At 41.7% G+C, this 22,735-nt stretch overlaps 1 protein-coding gene and 2 pseudogenes across 1 annotated transcript; all 3 read right to left on the bottom strand.

The window, feature by feature from the left end:
- Positions 1 to 10,263: 10,263 nt before the first annotated feature.
- Positions 10,264 to 11,009, bottom strand: LOC150068288 (olfactory receptor 7E178-like; annotated as a pseudogene).
- Positions 11,010 to 11,958: 949 nt separating this feature from the next.
- Positions 11,959 to 16,425, bottom strand: LOC150068287 (olfactory receptor 7E24-like). Its single transcript, XM_090358031.1, has 2 exons — positions 15,859 to 16,425; positions 11,959 to 11,967 (listed from the first exon to the last, which is right to left on the bottom strand). Exons 1-2 carry the CDS (start codon positions 16,423 to 16,425, stop codon positions 11,959 to 11,961), a joined length of 576 nt encoding a protein of 191 aa, XP_090214157.1.
- Positions 16,426 to 19,612: 3,187 nt separating this feature from the next.
- On the bottom strand, positions 19,613 to 20,353 carry LOC150068286 (olfactory receptor 7E178-like; annotated as a pseudogene).
- Positions 20,354 to 22,735: the final 2,382 nt, after the last annotated feature.

Genomic DNA, 22,735 nt, shown 5'->3' with positions numbered 1-22,735 from the left:
GTCAAGGCTGACAGCCAGGATGATGAGCAGATTTCCTATCACAGTGATCAGGTACATGGACAGGAAGAGCCAAAAGAGCACTGATTGTAATTTTGGATCCTCTGAGATTCTCAGGAGAAGGAAATCTGTAATGTGGGTTAGATTTTGTGCTTCTTTATCACCTGGACATCTGCTCAAAAAATGTGTTGATACAAAGGCAAACAAATATCCAGGTATTTTCAGCTCTAAATATTTGAATCTCAAGTATTTACAAGTTTGAACCATGTACCACATATGAAGTACATTGTTCTAGGGTTTGTGAATTGTTGCAATGATTTACTTCTACAATTTTCTCACTCTGTGATGCCTATTCCTGTCTTTTGGGTACAAGCCTGCCCAGTGACACACAGCTGTGTTGGAAAGCCAAGAACGTAAAGACTGGCTAGAGGAAGATCACCTGACAGTACAGACCACCCTTTTGTAGTGTGGGCGAGCAGATTCCAGGGCAGCAAAGGGATCTAAGAGTTTTACATGTTTATGATGCATGTCTCTGTCTAGGTGCCTATTTTTTTGGAGCCAGAGCCCTGCCCTAGGTTCTTGGAAGGCCATCCACTGACAGGGTGGGAGAGTGGACTTTTATGTGTAGATTGAGATTCTGGATTGTAAACTGGGCTGGAGGATTTCAGGAAGATTCCCCTGGGGGAAGGGCCAGCAGTAGTTCAAGCCCCAGAACAATATTGAGTTAGGAGAACAAAGCAGTTTCCCATCCATTAGTGCAGTGAATATTTTTATCCCACTGAAAAGAGAATCCAATCCCATGGACAGTCACTCCTTACTCATTTCTATTCTTTCATCAGGTAGGCAGGAATCTACTTCTGATTCCTCTGGACTTGCCTCTTCTGGTATTATGGCATTTGTAGGGAAAGGGGCAGGCCTGGAAATTTGGTATTGAGTGAAATAAGTCAGGCTCAGAGAAAGAGAAGGTATTTGTCCTTCTCTAAACCATAGAAATTTAATCTCAATTTTCAGGATATATGAATACACATTGGGTCATGTGGATCAATGCACACACAAATTGAGTAAAGTGTAGCAGAAAAGGATTCTGATGGAACAACTCCTCTCTATAGTTTAACCACATAAATAGGAGGAAGCTGAAACACCCTGCTCCTTAAAAATACACAGTGTTCCAGGGGCAGGTGGCTCACACTTCTAATCCTAACTATTACAGAGGCTGAGGTCTGAGATTCACAGTTGGAAGCCAGTCTGTGGCAGGGAACTCTGAGGAACCCTTGTTTTCAATTTACTAGCAAAAAGCAGGAAGTTAGGAGGAGGCAAAATGAAAGGACCTGCAGGAACTTAGGAAAGTGGTTTGAACCATTTATATTCTGGTACATTTCATGACCCACAAATGAGAACGGAAAAGCACAGTAGGTATAGAATTATCCATTATATATACTGGTACCCCTAACTTTCAACCCCTACCTGCAAATTCACTGACATACACTTTCCAGACTTCTTGTGTGTAAGGTTTTACAAGAGCATCCTCACCACCTATGATGCCCAAACCATCCTAACTGTCTTCAAGCTGCAGAGAAGATACTTCTTCACCACCCATTACGCCCCACTCTACTGTTTAAGCTGCTTCCCTCTTCAGCTATGGCCCAGGTAGACAGATCTGAGCACCCCAGTTCTGGTGCCCAGCATAAGTCCAGCCTCTCTCCTCAGGAAAAAGATGAAGACACAGAAGGAGCAGAGACAGTGTTGATGAGGAGACAGATATAGGACCACTGTCTTGGAGACAGGAGAGGGACGGTTCATCCTTGGCTTCTATATGGCCTTGAAGGATTAATAGCCACAGGTCACAATTAACCAAACTGTATGTATTAATAAGCCAAGTCTCTGGACATTTCCAACAAAGGGACAGCAAAATTATGAAAACAATACATGACATGTGGCCAGGAGTGTGGCCTAGAGTAGTGTCCTCACCTATTATGCACAGAGCCCTACATTCAATTCCCTTGAAACTCATAAACAGAAAAAAAAACAGAAATTGTGCTGTGACTCAAGTGGAAGAATAGTGTCATTGAGAAAAATGTGTTGAAGGACAATGCCCAGGCCCTGAGCTCAAGCCCCTGGTCTGGCAAAAAAAAGAATAGGATTTTTGAAGTATTTTTATTGTATTTAATAAAAGGATTACATGGTATTTTCCAGATAGAAGGTGCATTAATTCACATACATTGATACCTTTCCACATGTCTTGGTCTCCATTGCCTTCCCCCCCAGCCCCCCTCCTGGTTTTCCCCCCTTTCCTATCAAATTTCAAGTAACCAAATACAAATGTATCCAATATATCAGATAACAAAGTGAGATATTGTGAAAATATGAGATAACAAAGGACCAGCAAAAGAGATGAGAGATAACATAGCACCTTAAGGACATAAATCATTCGTTATATGGCTTTTGTTTCAATATCCTAGAGGTCCAGTCAATTAGCTTCATACTATAAGGCCTTATGTATCAAGTTTTTGCTCTATTGCAAATCTTTGCTATTACAGCCCAAGGTTTCTACTGGTTATGGTGAATGAGGGAAACCATTGAGCCTAAGTTCCTTTGAGTCTGGCTTACTTCACTTAATATGATTTTTTCTAAGTCTTTCCATTTCCTAACAAATGGGGCGATGTAGTTTTCTCTGACAGCAGCATAGAATTCAATTATGCACAAATACCACAACTTGTGGATACTTTCATCAACTGAGGGACATCTAGGTTGGTTCCATATCTTTGCTATGGTGAATAAAGCTGCAATGAACATTGATGTGCTAGTGGATTTAGTATGCCCGAGTTTCTGGATGGTTGGGTAAATGCCAAGTAGTGGAATTGCTGGGTTATTGGGAAACTCTATGTTTTGCCTTTTGAGGCACTCCACACTGCTTTCCATAGTGATTGAACGAGTTTGCACTTCCACCAACAGTGTACTAGTGATTCCTCCTGGCCACATCCCCTCCAGCATCTGTTGTTATTCGTTTTCCTGAATCTGGCCATTCTAACTGGAGTGAGGTGGACTCTTAGAGTTGTTTTGATTTGCATTTCTTTTATGACCAGAGATGTTGAGCATTTCTTCATGTGTCTATAGGCCATTTTTGTTTCTTCTTCAGAGAAGACTCTCATTAAGACTTTGGCCCATTTTTTAATGGGGTGGTTGTTACTTTGGAGATTAGTTTTGGAGTGCTTTAATTTTTTGAGCTGTTGATATATTTTAGATATGAGGCCTTTGTCCGTTGTTTGGTTGGTGAAGATCTTCTCCCACTCTGTAGGCCTCCTAACTAGTTTACTAGCTCTGTCCTTTGCCATACAAAAGCTCTGCAGTTTAATGGAGCCCCACTTATCCAGCCTTTCTCTGATTTGTTGTGATTCTTGGTCTTTATTAAGAAGGTTTTGACCTGTGCTAAGGAGGCCTAGTGTATCTCCTACTCCTTCCTGTAAAGTTTTCTGTGTGTCAGCTTTACATCCAGGTCTTTGATCCATTTGGAGTTAATTCTAGTGCAGGGTGACAAAGAAGGATCCATCTTAAGTTTTCTGCAGGTGTTTAACCAGTTCTGCCAGCACAAGATGTTAAGAGGCTATCTTTCTTCCATTCTATTTTTTTGGCTCCCCTGTCAAAGATTAGGTGGCCATAGGTCTGTGGTTTAATATCTGGGTCCTCAGTTCTATTCCATTTGTCTTCAGGCCTGTTGTTGTGCCAGTACCAAGCTGTTTTGATAATTATAGCCCCGTAATAGAGTCTAAGGTTTGGAATTGAAATTCCCCCAGCGCTAAGAAGTACTGCTATACGGGGTCTTTTATTATTCCATATGAAATTTTGGATTGCCTCTTCTATTTCTTTGAAGAATGCCATTGGAGTATTGATGGGTATTGCGTTTAATTTGTAGATAGCCCTTGGCAAGATTGTCATTTTCACGATGTTGATTCTTCCAATCCAGGAGCATGGGAGGTTTTAACATACCCACACTGAACCAAGAAGAACTGACCCAACTAAATACGCCTATTTCAAGCACTGAAATAGAAATGGCAACTATAGAACGTCCACCGAAGAAAAGCCCAGGGCCAGATGGATTCACAGCTGAATTCTATAAGGTCTTCAAAGCAGAACTCACACCAATACTCCTCAAGCTCTTCAACGAAATTGGAAATGAAGGTTCTTTACCAAACTCATTCTATGAAGCCAGTATAACCCTCATCCCCAAACCAGACAGAGATTCATCAAAGAAAGAGAACTATAGACCTATTTCTTTGATGAACATTGATGCAAAACTTCTCCACCAAATACTGGCCAACCGTCTACAACAACTTATCAAAAAAATTATACACTATGATCAAACTGGATTCATCACAGGGAGGCAAAGCTGGTTCAACATACGCAAATCAATTTACATAATTTAACACATCAAAAGGAGCAAGGACAAAAATCACATGATTGTCTCAATAGATGCAGAAAAGGCATTTGACAAGATCCAACACCCCTTTATGTTAAAAGCTCTGGAGAAACTAGGAATCCATGGAACATTCCTCAATGTAATAAAGGCTGCATATGACAAACCCACAGCTAGTATTACACTTAATGGCAAAAAGCTAAAGCCATTCCCTCTAAAATCAGGAACGACACAAGGATGCCCACTCTCTCCACTCCTCTTTAACATAGTACTAGAATTCCTAGCCAATGCAATAAGGCAAGAAGCAAGCATAAAGGGGATCCAAGTAGGGAAAGAGGAAGTAAAACTATCCCTCTTTGCAGATGACATGATTCTGTATTTAAAGAATCCTATAGACTCTACTCCCAAGCTCCTTGAGCTGATTCTAAACTTTGGAAAGGTAGCAGGCTATATAATGAACCATCAAAAATGAACTGCCTTCCTCTGCGCCAGCAGTGAGAGGAACGAGGCAACAATCAGGAAAGCAACTCCTTCTGCAATAGCCTCAAAGAAAATAAAGTACCTAGGAATTAGCTTAACTAACAATGTAAAGGACCTTTCTGATGAAAACTTTAAAACCCTGAAAAAGGAAACTAAAGCAAAACTAAGAATAGGATATTAAGTAGTTGTGCACTGGGAAGGTGTAGGGGAAGGTGACATTTTTGGAGAAGTTACATTGATGGAGATATATTATATTCAAAAACTGCTTTGGTAACTGTCAAATCCTTAGTACAACTAATTAAAATAATAATAATACGGATAAAAGAACTTGTCAGTGGCAGAAGATTGCGGAGGTTCAGTGTGAGTCTTTCTGTGCTCTCTCCAAGATACCAGGTCTAGAATCATAGGGGAAAGTTCATACCCAAAGAGCAACATTAAGTAAGCTTTAGCACCACAGTGATCCCAGGCAGAGTGGAAAAAGGCAGAAAACTGAAGCAAGAAGAGAGTGTGGAGCGCTGCCAGCTGCTTAGAGCCAACACGGAGAGAAAGCCTTTCTCCTTAACCTGAGCACACAGCTCTTCTTGGCAGCACAGACCAGTGCCAGACAGAGCCAGACAGAGCCTGCGCAAGCCCAGAGCCATCACCCAGCCGTGTCATGGAACTACCAGCTTCACGGAACCAGTGAGGAGCACAGAGAATATCTATATATTTTCTATAAACCTATGTTAGCCATTTGTATTTTTATACTTGTATTCATTTGTATGTTTATACTTGTGTTTCCTTAACTTGCCTTTCTGCTTTTGTCTATCTGCTTGCTAAAACCCTGAGAAATGCAACTGCTGTCCTTGTGGCTAATCTACAACCACCCACTTGTCCTTGGTTCCCAGACTGAGCTACACTGTAGTAAGGAGTATACACATTCCAAGCTGGAGATAGACATAGTAACCATCTGGTACCTAGAAGATCGGACTTTTGAGGGCCAGCAAACTAGGTCAAATGTCAACCAATCACAAGTCCGTTACCATGGAGATCCCCCTCGACTCATATCTGGCATAAAACCATCCTCTTAAAATGACAGCCAGCTAGACTGACCAATGATTAGCCACGACCCCTTTCCTGCTTTGTATGCACCAATCATTTCATGGAATTATAGTATAAATTTCCCGCGTGTCATATTGATTTATTGCAATTACTTGCTGGGGGTTTCCCCCTACCAAAAAATGTATAAAAGGGGCTGTAATCTTCTGCTCAGGGCCTCTGGTCTTCACTCGACTATCAGTGCGCAGAGACCCATGCTCGAGCTCATCAATAAATGACTCATTGCAATTTGCATTGACCTCTGGTCTCTGGCTATGGGGGGGGGCTTCAAGTTTCTCTGCACAATACCAGAAAACCCATCAATTATTGAGTACCTCCATAGAAAGACATTGGGAAGGGATCCTCTTCTCCACCAGCCTAGAGCAACGCCATTGTGACTGCTGGCAAAGACCCAGCCAAAACAACTGTAGTCTGAGAAGTGGTGCTGGCAGTGCCATCATTCAAAAGGGCAAATGTATTCCCAGAGGCAGCTTGGCTGGATGTCTGTTCCTGGCACTATCGGAAGTCCCACCCCTGGGCGTGGCCGCTGTCCTGGTAAACAAAGTCCCTCATGAAGCCACTGCTTTGTTTTTTGTTTCCAGCCCAATCAACAAACTGATCAGAAAAATCGCAAAGCCAAATTGCAAGAGAAAAGACTTTTTGAAGGGTTTGGATCCCGAATTTAATGGAGATACAAGTTTCCTATCCTGTGCCCCACAAAAAGACAAACTGAAGAATAAGATTTTTTCTGTTTACCAGGAGTGCAGCCCCACCCAGAGGGAGGAACTTCCACTAGCATTGGGGGCTGGTGTCCGGCTAAGCTGCCTCTGGGAAAACCTTTGCCCTTTTGAATGATGGCACTGCCTGCACCACTTCTCAGGCTCCAGTTGTTTTGGTCGGGTCTTTCCCAGCAGTCAAGATGGTGCTGCTTTCAGCTGGTGGGGGATACGAATCCTTCCCAATGCCGTTCCATGGAGGTATTCACAATTTGATGGGTTTTCTGGTTTCGTGAAGCTGACAGGTCCCCAACACACTGGGTGACCGCTCTGGCTTTGCCCAGGCTTGGTCTGGCTCTTTCTGGAGCCAGCAGGTCTGAGTGCCGAGAGGCACTGTCTGCTCAGGTTCAGGAGAAAGGTTTTGTCTTCACAGTGGCTCCAAGCAGCTGGCTCTGCTTCATGCTGTGGTCTTGTGCCGGTTTTCTGCCTTTTTCTCTCTGACTTAGATCTCTGTGGGGCTAAAGCTAACTTAGGATGGATCTTGTGGTATGAACTTTCCCCTGTGATGCCAGAACTGGTATCTTGGAGAGAGTACAGAAAGACTCAACATTGAACCGCCGCCATATTCTGCCAACGACAAGTTCTTTTATCCCTATTATTATTTTTTTAAGTAGTTGTACTAAGGATTTGACAGTTACCAAAGCAGTTTTTGAATATATCTCGATCAAAGTCACTCCTCCCATATTACCACCTTCCCCTATTCACCCCTTCACTCACTCTTCATAATTTTGTGGGATATATATTGGATGCGTGTCTGCATTCTCCCCATCTTCTTCTCCTCATCTATCCCTAGACACCACCCAAACCCTGTCACTACCCACTGCCTGATGTGAATTTCCCTGAACCTAGATTTTGCCTTTCTATCGAATTACACCATTTGAGATCTTCTTGAATCTTCCATATATCAGTGAATACATTTGTATACAAGATCATACCACCTGATGTATTTACTAAGGAGTTTGTGAGCTAAATGTACCTTCCACATTCAAGGGAAAAACATGGATCCTGTATCTCTTTGAGTCTAACATACTTCCTTTAACATAATTTATTCCAGGACTTTCCAGTTCTTTCCCAGTGATAAAATACTATCCTCACCAATGGATGACTAGAATTTTACTATGTCTAGATACGACATTTCTTGGCTCCATTGACCCAATGAGGGTGCTCTGGGCTGATTCCATCCATGTCTGATAAACTACCAACAGCAGAATCCTCACATCCTTCATATAGTTCGTTTTTCTCTCTTTCATGGTGCTGTCGTCCCATATGGCTGTCTAGTTCCTCATTGTAATGGGGAATCTGTGCCCCTAAGAATCCTCACATCTGTAGGGCCTCTGTACTCTCGTTGCTTTATGTTTCTGATCCTCAGGATCATTTCACGGGACTCAAGTTCAATGCATTCCCCATACATGTGCTATAGTCAATACTGGGACTCTTCTATATCATATGGGACCATCCTATTCCATTGAAGAAATGTCACATGAGGACCCAGCTGGGCTGGGACTATTGCACTGCAGGGATGAAGGGCTTGAACTTTGAATGTTAGGTAGAATTGGAGACACAAGCTCAGAGCTGGTGATTAGTTAGATTTTTGGTGTGTTTGGTCCAAGTCTCTGAGGACGTACTGTTGTTAACAGATGAAGAGGGGAAAGGAGAACTCAAACCTGCTTCTTAGTGAAGAAAGAATATTTACAGAAGGGAATTGTCCTCCTCCTTTAGGAAGAATGAGCTTCCATCATTTGTGAAGAAATAAATTTTGAGGACAAAATTCAAATGAAGTCAAGCCAGACCCAGGGATGCTAAGGATGCATATTTTCTCTCATATGTGGTAGTTAGATCTAATTTATAATTATACAATTATGTTCATGTGGGTAATTGGCAAAGGTACCCAATTTATACCCTAAAGCGCGCTATGTTCATGGAGGGAGTTTAAATGGTGTCATTCCTTGGAAAACTCACTCTCAGTCCAAGAGAATGAATGCCAGGAAGCTGGAAAGTCTTGTAGGCTTAGAGCAATGAAATTTATAAAACTAATGTGAGGAAAATAGAGAAATTGATGTCTAGAGATGAAGATATCAAACACATTTCATGGCTATGTTCTCAAGACAAAGGAAAACCAATGTATCAACTGAAATATGATCTATTTAGGATAGAGTTTAAATGGTGTAATTCATTAGAACTCCCAAAATATCGGCCAACAAAATGATTATCAGAAAATAGCGTACTGGATATAGTATGACACTAAATGAAAGGGCCACTAGGATGTAGAAACAAAAGCCATATAATGAGTGATTGTTGTCCTTAATGTACTATGTTATCTCTCATCTCTTGCTGTCCCTTGTTTATCTCATATTGTTACAGTATCTCACTTTGTTATCTGAAATATTGAATATATTTGTAATTGGTTATTTGAAATTGTATAGGGAAGGGAGGAAAACAAGATGAGGGGTGGGGTAGGTGGAAGGAAATGGGGACAAAGATATGAGAAAGGGTATCAATGTTTGTGAATTAATGCACCTTCTATCTGGTGAATATTATGTAACCCTTCCATTAATTACAATAAAAATATGGAAAAAAAGAAAATAATGTACTGGAAATGTAGAGGATAAAACAGAGGATGGTATACTAAATGGAGAAGGGGGGAAATGTTATTAAAAATTTCATACATACCCTACGAAATTAAGACAGTTGAAGGGAGGAGAGTTTGGATAGGATGAAGTAGAATAAAACTGGTGATATGGATCAAGATACACTGTGTTCACCAACTGCTCTATTGAGTGTCAACTTCTTGGTACAAATACATTAATGTAATTCAAATATTTATTTAAAAATAGAATATTGAAGATATTTTTTAGGTTTGCAGAGTTGGTGAAACAGAAAGGGTGTAAACAACCAAAATTCATTTTTCTCATAAACTGATAGGTTGAACTGTAACATCTTGGTAGAACAAATTAATAATAATCATGATAATAAAGAAACCAGTGCACAACTACTTAAAAATGTTTTCTTTTTTGTCAGTATGTGTGCTTGAACTCAGGGCCTGGGCATTGTCCTTGGACACATTTTGCTCAAGGCTGGTGCTCTGCCACTTGAGTCACAGCACCACTTCTGGATTTTTCTGTATATGTGATGCCAGGGAATCGAACATAGAGCTCTGTGCATGCTAGGCGAGCATATAAGTATACTTGTTTGCAAAGGGTAAGAGGGAAGCACAAAAATAGTAGGACAAAAGATGTAGTGATAATCACTACACACTATGCTGAAAATGAACTCTACACCTTGTGGAGGGTGGGAAGGAAAAGGCTGGTAGAAAGCAAGGGAAGGGGTTATGTTGTCCAAAAGGAAAGGTGCTCATTACCTGACTTACCTAACTGTAATCTCTCCATACATGACCTTTACAATAACAATTTTTTAAAAATGAATGACATGGTCAGCGACGGGAGATGTTTGTTGTTGCTGTTTTCTGAGTCTCAGCGTGGGCTTGCTGCTTTCTCCAGAAGGAAGACTCTAATCCCACTGAGATTAGACTTTCCTCAGCAGTCTCCCTATGGCCCATTTGATGTCCCTGTTCCTGAGACTGTAAATGAAGGGGTTCAGCATAGGCGTGACCACTGTGTATGCCACAGAAGGCACTGGCCCCATCCTGGGAGACACTGACACCGCCAAACTGGGGTACACTCCAAGTCCTGTGCCATAAAACAAGCATACCACACACAGGTGAGACCCACAGGTGGAGGAAGCTTTCCACCTCCTGCCTGGTGATGACACACTGAGTATGGAAGAAAGTATTCTAGAGTAGGAAAAAAAGGATTCCCGAAACAGAGAGGAAACCAGATATGGCACCCACAAAATACATGACAAGGTCATCGGTGAAGGGGTCAGAGCAGGCAAGGCTGAGGAGCTGGGAAGGATCACAGAAGAAATGAGAATGGCCACACTCCTGAAGAAAGTGAGCTGTAAGAGTTATGTAACTAGGACACCAGCAGGCTGATGTCAAAAGACACCACAACCAGTGAGCCACAACATTGAGGGTCCATAATGACCTTGTAATGCAGAGGGGGACAGATGGACACAAAGCGGTCATAAGCCATGACGGTCAGAAGCAGACTGTCCAGGTAACCAAAAACCATAAAAAAGGACATCTGAGTCAGGCACCCACTAGAGGAGATGGCTCTGCTGTGAATCCGTGTGTCCATCAGCATCTTGGGGACCGTGGTGGAGGTGAAGCCAATGTCAGCCAAGGAGAGGATGGAGAGGAAGAAGTACATGGGGGTGTGGAGGTGGGGGTCAGAGGTGATAGCCAGGATGATGAGCAGATTTCCGAGCATGGTTATCAGGTACTTGAAAAGGAAGAGCCCAAAGAGGATATATTGTAGTTCAGGGTCATCTGAGAGGCCCAGGAGATGGAACTCGTTGACTAGAGTTTGGTTGTGGGCATGTATGTTGCCTGGGCACCTTTTGAAGATGAAAAAAAGTCTCAAAAGAAATAAATGTAAGTATACCAGAGTGTGACACTAAAACTACATTCAGATTAAATCAGTCCAACAGGGAAGTTCTCAAGGGAGAGGAAAATCTCATCCAAAAGATTAATTTCTGACAAATCCCATCGTCCGTCATTTGTTCTTTCATGCACTCCATTTATTTTAGAGATATACCCAAGTGATGTGTATTTGAGCAATCCAGGTAAAGCTTTGAGTACAATTAAATATCTAGTGACTCCCGCCTGTAATCCAAGCTACTCAGGAGACTGGCATCTGAGTATCATTGTTCCAAGCCAGTTGGAGAGAAAAGTCCATGAAACTCTTATCTCTAAATAACCAGCAAAAGACCAAAAATGAAGGTCTGTCTCAAGTAGTAGAGTGCCAGCCTTGAGTACAAAAGCTAAAGAACAATCTCCAGAAGGCTCAGAATTCAAGTCCCAGGACCAGAAAAATAAAACTAGATAGGTTCAGATACAATAAAAATAAATGTCTTCAACACAGTGTTTTCGTCATTGGATAGACCACTAAACAAAATAAAATCACAAAGATAACTCAAAGAGTTAAACAGCACATAAGCTTAACAGATAGATACCTCCACAGTGCTCTAGTAGCCTCCTGAGTAGCTCAGATTGTAGGAGTGAGTCACCAGCCCTTCTCAGTCACCCGTTGAACTTTCTATAAGTTAGATCACATTTCAGTCCATAAAGCAAGTCTTAACAAATATTTAGCTAATACTTCAATGATCCTAAAGGGGAAAAATGAGAAACTAATTGAAATATACAGACACATGGAGATAGCATGACAAAGTTTTGCATGATCTCTGGGCCAATGAAGAAATCAGACAGGAAATTGAAAATGATTTCATATAAAATGAAAATGATCCAGGCACCAGTGGGGATGGAGGGCCACTGGGGGGAAGGAGGGTGGAAGACTCGGCATTTGAGGCACACCTTTTAGCTACCTGCTCCATCTTTGCATCTTAATGGTAAGGTTCTTAATGCTACCCATATCCAGCCTGCCAGCCTCACCCACAGCACTCACCAGACTATGCCACCATTACCAGGGAGAATGAGAAAGGAATGACCACTCATCCCCTCCGGGATCAGTGGTGCATGATGGAGAGGAAAGCCCTGTCCTCAGGACCCACAGAATAACAGAATCCTGTGTGGACTCCTGACACAAGCCTCAAGTCTGGATAGAGATGAAGCAAGACAACTGGACTTGAATCAGTAAACTGCAAAACTTGAGAACACAAGCTGGTTATTTACAATCATCTAGGTTTGAGAGCTCAAGGCTGAACATGGGTCATCAGGCAAATTAGCTCATGGTATCTCTGTCTCTGAGGACTTGTTAATGTTGAAGAAATAGAAACAAAATAAAAACTTAGTATTTTTGGTAAGGCTTGAGACTTTTCACTCCTCAAAGGGGATATGTCACCTGGATTCCTTTCTTCTGACCATTAAGATATAAATCTTTATTTTCCTTTTTCTTTTCTCAAATTTATCTTTAAGTAGTTATGCAGAGGAGTTGCCATTTAACAAAACAGCTTATGAATACAATGCATCTTGACCAGTGTCACCCCTGTCAATATTTTCTAATTCCCATGAATCTTAAGAAAAATAAATTGTACACACAAAGGCAAGTTGACTCATGCCTATAATCTCAGAACTTCAAATACTGACACAGGAGAATGAAAAGTTCAAAGCTTGGCTACCTAACAGACCCTACCTCAAAAATAATAAAATAGAATCCTGGAGTTTGGCCTAGTGGTAGAGTGCTTGCCTAGCATGCACAAAGACCCAGGTTCAATTCCTCAGTACCACATACATAGCAAAATGGTGCTGTGGCCCAAGTGGTAGAGTACTAGCCTTGAGGAAAGCCCAAGGACAGTGCTCAGACCCTGAGTTCAATCCCCAGGACTGGTATAATAATAACAATAATAAATAAAATCCAGCATATTTTTACACACTTATTGGTGAACACAATGCATCTTGATATCTGTCCTTGTTTCACTGAACAAGATAGTCTTTAGGACAGTGCTCAGGCTCTGAGTCTCAGACCCAGGACTGGCAAAAAAAAACAACTTCATTTCTGTTTCTTGGAGTTCATTTTGATAAACATGAAATGATATGATTATATGCGCCTAAATATTGAGCCCTTGTGATTCTCTCCTAAGAATATCCTCATTTGTTCCCACTGTGTGGATGTTTAGAGTCCTATTTAATTAATCATGTGCAAGTATAATTTTTTTGTTTTTTCCTATCCATTGTGTTTACTTCTAAATTTACAGGCATATTCTGATATTACAAATGAGGGAAACCACCAGGCATGGTGGCTCATGCCTGTAATCCTAGCTATTCTGGAGACGGAGATCTGTATGTAGATCAAGGTTCAAAGCCAGCCTGAGCAGAAAAGGACCAGAGACTCTTATCTCCAATTAACCACTAGAAAATGGGAAGTGGGGCTTTGCTCAACTGTAGGGTGGTAGCCTTGAGCTGAAGAGCTCAGTGAAAACGCCCAGGCTCAGGGATAGAGTGATGGCCTTGAGTTGAGCTCAGAGACAGCACCTAGGCTGAGTTCAAGCCCCATGACCCACAAAACAAAAAGAAAAAGAAACCATGAAGCCTATGCTTCTTTGGGTCTGGATTACTTTGTTTAATATAATTTTCCCTAGTCTTTCCATTTCCTTACAAATGGGGCAATGTCATCCTTTCTAATTGAAGCATAGAATTCCATTGTGTATATACACATATACCATATTTCTTGATCCATTCATCCACTGAGGGGCATCTGGATTGATTCTGTATCTTGTCTATAGTAAACCGTAACATGGTTGTGCTAGTGGCTTTAGTGCAGCCTGGTTACAGTCATTTGGGTAAACTATTCAGGAATGAGATCGCTGGGTCATAAGGAAGTTCTATGTTCAGTCTTTTGAGGAAACTCCATATTGCTTTCTCAAGTGGCTGAAGAAGTTTACATTCCCACAGTGTAGTAATGTTTCCCTTTTGGCCACATCCCCACCAATATCTGTTATAATTTGTTTTCTTGATAATGGCCATTCTAACTGGAGAGAGATAAAATCTCAATGTGGTTTTTATTGACAAATGTTTTATGGCCAAAAATGGAGAACATTTATTTGTGTATCTATTGCCTCTTCTTATTTCTTCATCAGAGAAGTCTCTCTTTAAATGTTTAGCCCACTTATTAACCAGGTGCTTGTTGTTGTTCTTTGAAGGACTTCTTTTCATTTTTTTGCCAGTCCTGGGACTAGAACTCAGGACCTGGCCACTGTCCCTGAGCTTCTTTCTTTTGCTCAAGGTTAGCATTCCACCACTTGAACCACAGCATCACTTCTTGGCTTTTTCTGTGTATGTGGTACTAAGGAATTGAACCCAAGCTTGGTGCAGGCTAGGCAAGCACTCTACCACTAGGCCATGCTCCTGGCCCTTTCAAGAATTTCTTTGGGGGTGGATTAATTTTTTAGCTCTAAGTATATTTTAGATATGAGATTCTTGTCTAATGTATAGCTAGTAAAATCTTTTCCCATTCTCTTGGCTTTCTAGTTATCTTGCTATCACCCAATCAAGAAGATACAATTTTATCATTAATGTTCAAGAGTTGAACTTTTTTCCTATGTGGAGCTTGATCTCTTTCTATCTTTTTCTTAGCACAAGCTTTGGAAATCATAATGATTATCCTTATACGTGTAAAAATGATTGTGTGTATAATTAATCGCAATAAAGAAAAAAGCACCCATCTCTTTTCATGAACCATTTTTATTCTGGTAAAGTACACAGAGAAAAATAACTAACATTTTGACCCATTTAAATTTTTATTAGATATTAGTTACTATTATAATATGGTATGGTATACTATTAAACATGGTATGTTTATTACCCTTCATCTCAGGAAATTTTCTACCTGAAATTTCTAGACCTTTCATACCTTTCATAATGTGTATAAAGGAATGTACATTAAAATAGAACATTTATACATATCAAATAAATGCATCATTGAACGATGTCCTTAAGGAGTGAACATGATCAGCAATTATAACCAAAACATGATTTTTACTGTCTGGCTGAATTTAGAGGTCTGCATGCACAGATAGATTCGGTTTTCAAAAAAGACACTGCAGGTGATGCTTTACACCTGTATTGTTTCTCACTCAAGAGGCTGAGATCTGAGGATCCCAGCTGAAATCCAGCATCAATAGGAAAATCTGTGAGACTCTTATCACCAATTAATCACCAAAGTTTAGAAAGTGGAGGAACAGTTCAAGTGGTAGAGGGACAACCACGAACATAAAAGCTCAGGAACAGTGTGTAGGTGCTGAGAACAAGTCCCAGGAACAACACACACACACACACACACACACACACACACACACACACAAATGAGCAACAAGAAAACCAACAACATAACCAAATGTAACCTATCTTGTCACCAGCTTGCTGCCTTGTAGAGTCTCCTCAGGGCTCTTTTAATGTCCCTGTTCCTCAAGCTCTAGATGAAGGGGTTCAGAACAGGAGTGACCACTGTGTACATTGCTGAGGGCACTGCAATATTCCTGGGAGAATGTGAAACAGCAGATCCAATTTAGACTCCAATTCCTGTCCAAAAAGAATAAGCAGACCACAGACAGGTGAGAGCCACAGGTGGAGAAGGCTTTGTACTTCCCTCCTGATGTTGGAATTCTCAGTAGTAAAGTAGTAATTTTATAATAAGAGAAAAGAGTCCCTAAGGTGGGAAAGAAACCAAATAATGTACCTATAAAATATTTAATGATGTTATCTGTGAAGCTGTGAACACAGGCAAGATCCAGGACTTGAGAAGGGTCACAGAAGAAATTCGGGATTTTCACCTCTCTGAAAGTGGTGATTTGTAATGCCATCAACACATGAAGTTGAGATTCCAAGATGCTTGCTCCAAATGATATCAGAACCAAGGAGACACAGAGACGAGGGTTCATGATGAGTAGGTAATTCAGGGGGTGACAGATGGCCACAAAGCGGTCATAGGCCATCACAGTAAGAAGCAAAACTTCCATACTGCCAAAAATGACAAAAGCAGACATCTGGGTGAGGCAGCCCGCAGAGAAGATGGCTCTGCTGTGAGTCTGGATGTCCACCAGCATCTTCGGGACCATGGTAGGGGAGAAGCCAATGTCAACATAAGACAAGATGGAGAGGAAGAAGTACATGGGTGTGTGGAAGTGGGGGGTCAGAGGTGACGGCCAGGATGATGAGCAGATTTCCAAGCACAGTGATCAGGTACATGGACAGGAAAAGCCCAAATAGCATAGGTTGTAGCTCAAGGTCTTCTGAGAGTCCCAGGAGATAAAATTCTGAGATGTGTGTTAGATTATGCAGCCCTATATTTATTGGACACCTTTGATGTAAAACAGAGAGCAATAACTACTGAAGAACAATCCACACATATTGATTAAAAACATTCTTTTTTTCCTTATTCACATTAGTTTATTGGTATTAGTACAATTAACTTACAACATATGTTATAATGGCAATTTAAAACCCAATTAGAAGAATATGCACATAGCTTATGACATAAAAATAGTGTACATTTACATTCTGATAAGTGGTAATTGCTAGTGGTCTTAGAAGCATAAAATACTGGTAAATTGATATTCTAGAAATTACCTAATAATATCTGTGGATTCAAAAACCTTGTATGCACAGAGAAGAGAATGTGCATGTGCTCTGTATTCAGTGGGCTGGTAGAGGAGGGGAATTGAGAAGTTGCTGTGATGATCAGAGAATGAGGGTGAAGAAGGCCCATTGTAAAGATTTCTTTTTCCATATCCTTAATGTTTCCTTCACATGGGCAAATTCCGTCCATTTGTGGGTTGTGGGGGATTTCTTGTGTCACTACTTATCGTTGTGTGGATATCACTTGGGTCCTGTGACAATCTAAGTGTAGAAGAAATGAAAATGTCGGCTATGTAATAAGAAGTTAAGATCATGGTAGGCATGGTGACAGAACCCTATCATCCTAGATACTCAAAAGTTAGAGGATAGTCGCTCAAAGTTAGGCTAGAAGAATAAGACTCTACCTGGAAAAAGAAGAAGGTGGAGGGGCCTTGGCTTAGTTTGTAGACCACTTTTTCTATCAAGTGTAAGATATTGATATGAGCCTGAGTGCCACCTTTTCCAGGATAACTCAGACCAGCTTGTCAACCATATAACAATCCTAACATATAGATCTAGACAAAACCAAATAGAAACAAACAAGACATTCAAAACTGTTGAAGAACAATAAGAGAGTGTGTTGGCAACAACTTCAGGAATGGAAGCCCACGGAACATAAGGATGTTGGTTAACACCAAAATTCACTGCAAAAATAAGTCACTGAAGTTGGGTGTCAGTGGCTCACATCTGCCATCTTAGTTACCCAGGAGGCTGAGATCTGAGAATCAGGGTCAAAGCCAGCCCCAGCTGGAGTCTGTGAGACTCATTCCTAATTAAGTACCCAAAAATCTGGAAATACAGCTAAGGTTCCAGAGATAGAATACTAGAGCACAAAAGTTCAGGAACAGGGCACAGCCATTGAGTTCAAGCTGAGGTTCCAGAGATAGAATACTAGAGCACAAAAGTTCAGGAACAGGGCACAGCCATTGAGTTCAAGGCCCTTCTCACACACACACACACACACACACACACACACACACACACACACACACACACTTAGAATTCCTCTAAGTATTAGCCTTATGAATAATGGGCTAGACATTTGGCCTAGTGGTAGAGTGCTTGTCTAGCATGTACGAAGATCTGGGTTTTGATTCCTCCCAAGGAGCTTGGGAGTAGAGTCTGAAAAAGCAGTGGAAACACAGCAGGGATCTGAAGGGCCGACCAGCAGCCAAGCTCCCCTTCTGAGAACCAAAAAGGCGCGGCTCCGCCCTTGGAGCCCACGTCCCCAGCTGGGCCCGGCCCCTGGGAACAGAGGGGCCTCCTGCTGGTCCTGCTGAGAGCTCCTGAAACTCTCAATCCCCAGTCCTTGGCTTGGGGCCGCCCCTGGAAGCAGCACAGGAAAACGTCCGCCAACCACGCTCAGACGGAAGCTCGCAGATCCATCCCATGGTCCACTGTGAGGCCACTGGTTGGGCTAAGAGCTAGTCGCGCAGCAACACATAAGTTTTATTCTAATACTTTCCAAACTTTGTACTCAAATACTCTACCTACTTACCCCCTGACCTCTCTCATTCTATTTTTCTATCTCTGGACTTCTGCTCCTCTTTCAACCCTTATACTGCATGGATCTACACTTGATGGCTGTTGAGCAACATTGTATATCTAGGTGTTAATTATTCTCTAGGCTCAGAGGGACTTAAAGACAATAGAGATTGGATTGAGAGGCTTATTGTTTTGGATATAATTCGCTTATAAGTGAATAATTAGACTAGTCGGTAACTGCACAAAAGAAAGAGTGATAACACCAATCAAAACTTGTGAACATCTACAGTCTGCCAGCTACAGAGGTCTAGGTTGGTTATATCTGAAAAACTATAATCATGTTTAGTATTAATCTTGCTCCCATTTTCAAATGGGCAGAACAAGAAACTCAAGAAAAATGTCAAATCAAGAAACAACATCTCCCACCTCCCCCACCCAATGTAAACACCCAATGGAACAGTCACTGGCAAACCTAGAGGAGAGTCTTCCAAGTGCTGTACAAATGCAATTGAAAAACATCATTAATGAAAAATGTGAAAATATAAAGAAAGAGATAAGGGAGGAAGTCATATATGAACAAGAGGAAACCATAAACAAGGTGATAAGTGAAAAAGAAGAAGCCATAAAGGAAGCCATAATAAAGGCTGTTCAAAGAAAGATGGATGAATTCATAGAATCCACAAACAAAGAAGGATATTCTTAGGAGAGGATCTCAAAGGCTCAATAGCTCTGTGCATACGGTCATATAAAATGATATTTATAGAAATGAACTCCAAGAAATGGAGACGAAAGGGTTTTTCTAGACTTTGTTTTCTATCTGTTGCTATTTTTGTTTTCTGTGCCTTTTGTCTTGCTTATAAGTTTATCTGTTTGCAAAGGGTAAGCAGGAAGCACTAAAATGGTAGGACAAAAGATTAACTAATTCAGCAGTGATACTCACTACACACTATGCTGAAAATGAACTCTACAACTTGTGGAGGGTGGGAAGGTAAGGGAAGGGTTTACGTTGTCCAAAAAGAAAGGTGTTCATTACCTGACTTATGTAACTGTAAAATCTCCATACATGACCTTTACAATAACAATTTTTTAAACATCAATGACATGATCAGAGATGGGAGATGTTTGTTGTTGCTGTTTTCTGAGTCGCAACATGGGCTTGCTGCTTTCTCCAGAAGGAAGACTCTGATCCCACTGAGATTAGACTTTCCTCAGCAGTCTCCCTATGGCCCGTTTGATGTCCCTGTTCCTGAGGCTGTAAATGAAGGGGTTCAGCATAGGCGTGACCACTGTGTATGCCACAGAAGACACTGGCCCCATCCTGGGAGACACTGTCACCGCCAAACTGGGGTACACTCCAAGTCCTGTACCATAAAACAAGCACACCACACACAGGTGAGACCCACAGGTGGAGAAAGCTTTCCACCTCCTGCCTGGAGATGACACACTGAGTATGGAAGAAGCTATTCTAGAGTAGGAAAAAAGGACTCCCAAAATAGGGAGGTAACCAGACATGGCACCCACAACATACATGACAAGATCATCGGTGAAGGGGTCAGAGCAGGCAAGGCTGAGGAGCTGGGAAGGATCACAGAAGAAATGAGAAATGGCCAAATTCCTGAAGAAAGACCATAGAGTTATGTAACTGGGACACCAGCAGGCTGATGACATCAGACAACACAACCAGTGAGCCACAACGTCGAGGATCCATCATGACCTTGTAATTCAGGGGTGGCAGATGGCCACAAAGCAATCATAAGCCATGGCAGTTGGAAGCAGACTGCCCAGACAACCAAAAAGCATAAAAAAGGACATCTGTGTCAGGCACCCTCTAGGGGAGATGGCTCTGCTGTGACTCCGTGTGTCCACCAGCATCTTTGGGACCGTGGTGGAGGTGAAGCCAATGTCAGCCAAGGAGAGGATGGAAAGGAAGAAGTACATGGGGTGTGGAGGTGGAGGTCACAGGTGACAGCCAGGATGATGAGCAGATTTCTGAGCACGGTGCTCAGGTACATGGACAGGAAGAGCCCAAAGGACAGATTGTAGTTCAGGGTCATCTGAGAGGCCCAGGAGATGGAACTCGGTGACTGGAGTTAGGTTGTGTGCATCTGTGTTGCCTGACCACCTTTTGAAAATGAAAAAACGGTGTCAAAAGAAAGAAATGTAAGTATACCAGTGTGTGACACTAAAACTACATTCAGATTAAATCAATCCAGCAGTGAAGTTCTCAAAGGAGAGGAAAATTCCGTCCAAAATATTAATTTCTGACAAATCCCATCGTCCATCATTTGTTCTTTCATGCACTCCATTTATTTTACAGATACACCCAAGTGATGTGCATTTGAGCAATCCAGGTAAAGCTTTGAGTACAATAAAATATCTAGTGACTCCCACCTGTAATCCCAGCTACTCAGGAGACTGGGATCTGAGTATTATTGTTCCAAGCCAGTTGGACAGAAAAGTCCATGAGACTCTTATCTCCAAATAAGCACCTAAGGCCAAAAATGGAGATCTGGCTCAAGTAGTAGAGTGCCAGCCTTGAGTACAAAAGCTAAAGAACAATGTCCAGAATGCTCAGAATTCAAGTCCCAGGACCAGAAAAATAAAACTAGATAGGTCCAGATACAATAAAAATAAATGACTTCAACCAGTGTTTTCATCATTGGATACACCACTAAATAAAATAAAATCACAAAGATAACTCAAAGAGTTAAACAGCACCATAGATTAAATAAGCTTAACAGACAGATACCTCCACAGTACTCTATTAACCTCCTGAGTAGCTCAGATTGTAGGGGTGAGTCACCAGCCCTTTGAACTTTCTATAAGTTAGATCACATTTCAGGCCATAAAGCAAGTCTTAACAAGTACCAAAATGAAAGAAAAGAATTCTCTATATCTTCAAGGATCCTAAAAGGGAAAAAATGAGAAATTAATTGAAATATACAGACACATGGAGATAGCATGACAAAGTTTGGCATGATCTCTGGGCCGATGAAGAAATCAGAGAGGAAATTGAAAATGATTTCATATCAAATGAAAATGATCCAGGCACCAGTGGGGATGGGGGAGCACTGGGCGGTAAGGAGGGTGGAAGACTCTGCATTTGGGGCACAGCTTTTAGCAAGCTGCTCCATCTTTTATCTTAATGGTAAGGTTCTTAATGCTACCCAAATCCAGCTTGCCATGCTCACCCACAGCACTCACCAGACTATGCTACCATTACCAGGGAGAATGACAAAGTAATGACCACCCATCCCTTGCGAGATCAGTGCTGTGTGATGGAGAGGAAAGCTCTGTCAGGACCCACAGAATAACAGAATCCTGTGTGGACTCCTGAAACAAGCCTCAAGTCTGCATAGAGATGAAGCAAGACAACTGGACTTGAATCAGTAAACTGCAAAACTGGAGAACACAAGCTGGTTATTTACAATCATCTAGGTTTGAGAGCTCAAGGCTGAACATTGGTCATCAGGCAAATTAGCTCATGGTATGTCCGTCTCTGAGGACTTGTTAATGTTGATGAAATAGGAACAAAATAAAAACCTAGTATTTTTGGTAAGGCTTGAGACCTTTCACTGCTCAAAGGGGCTATGTCAACTGGATTCCTTTCTTTTGAGCTTTAAGATATAAATCTTTATTTCCCTTTTTCTTTGCTCAAATTTATCTTTAAGTAGTTATGCAGAGGAGTTGCCATTTAACAAAACAGCTTATGAATACAATACATCTTGATCAGTGTCACCCCTGTGAATATTTTCTAATTCCTATGAATCTTAAGAAAAATAAATTGTACACACAACGGCAAGGTGACACATGCCTATAATCTCAGAACTTCAAATACTGACACAGGAGAATGAAAGGTTCAAAGCTTGGCTACCTACCAAGACCCTGTTGCTCCTCTCGGGGCAGCAACACAGGAACGGGGAGGGACACACAGGGCCAGCCTGTAGTCCCCCGGGAGCCGAGCGAGATGGTAAGTGTAGAAGACCCAGCCCTCCCCCAATCACCGGGGAAGAAAAAACCACGCTGAGTCAGAAGCAGTGTTAACCATGAAAGCGCATCAGATCTCTCTGCTGATCTCTGCTGATCTCTCGTTCTCTCCGATGCTCTCTTTCTTTATTGCATCAGACAATTAGTTATATACTGTTAGGGTAGGAGAAGGTGGGCACTGGGAAGCTAGCCAATAGGAAGAGGGCCTCTGTGCTACCACTAAGGGTCTGGGTGGGGCTTTCAGGTAGTGGGCAGGACAGGTGCAGGAAAGCGCGCAAGACTTGAGCTGCTGCGAGACCCGCGAAACTGCGGGGGGTTCAATCGAGTCACGTA

Source organism: Megascapheus bottae, chromosome 1 (assembly GCF_031878675.1).
Source record: "Megascapheus bottae isolate mThoBot1 chromosome 1, mThoBot2.hap1, whole genome shotgun sequence".
In the NCBI taxonomy this organism is placed as follows: domain Eukaryota; kingdom Metazoa; phylum Chordata; class Mammalia; order Rodentia; family Geomyidae; genus Megascapheus; species Megascapheus bottae.
This window is presented reverse-complemented; position numbering and strand designations above follow the sequence as displayed.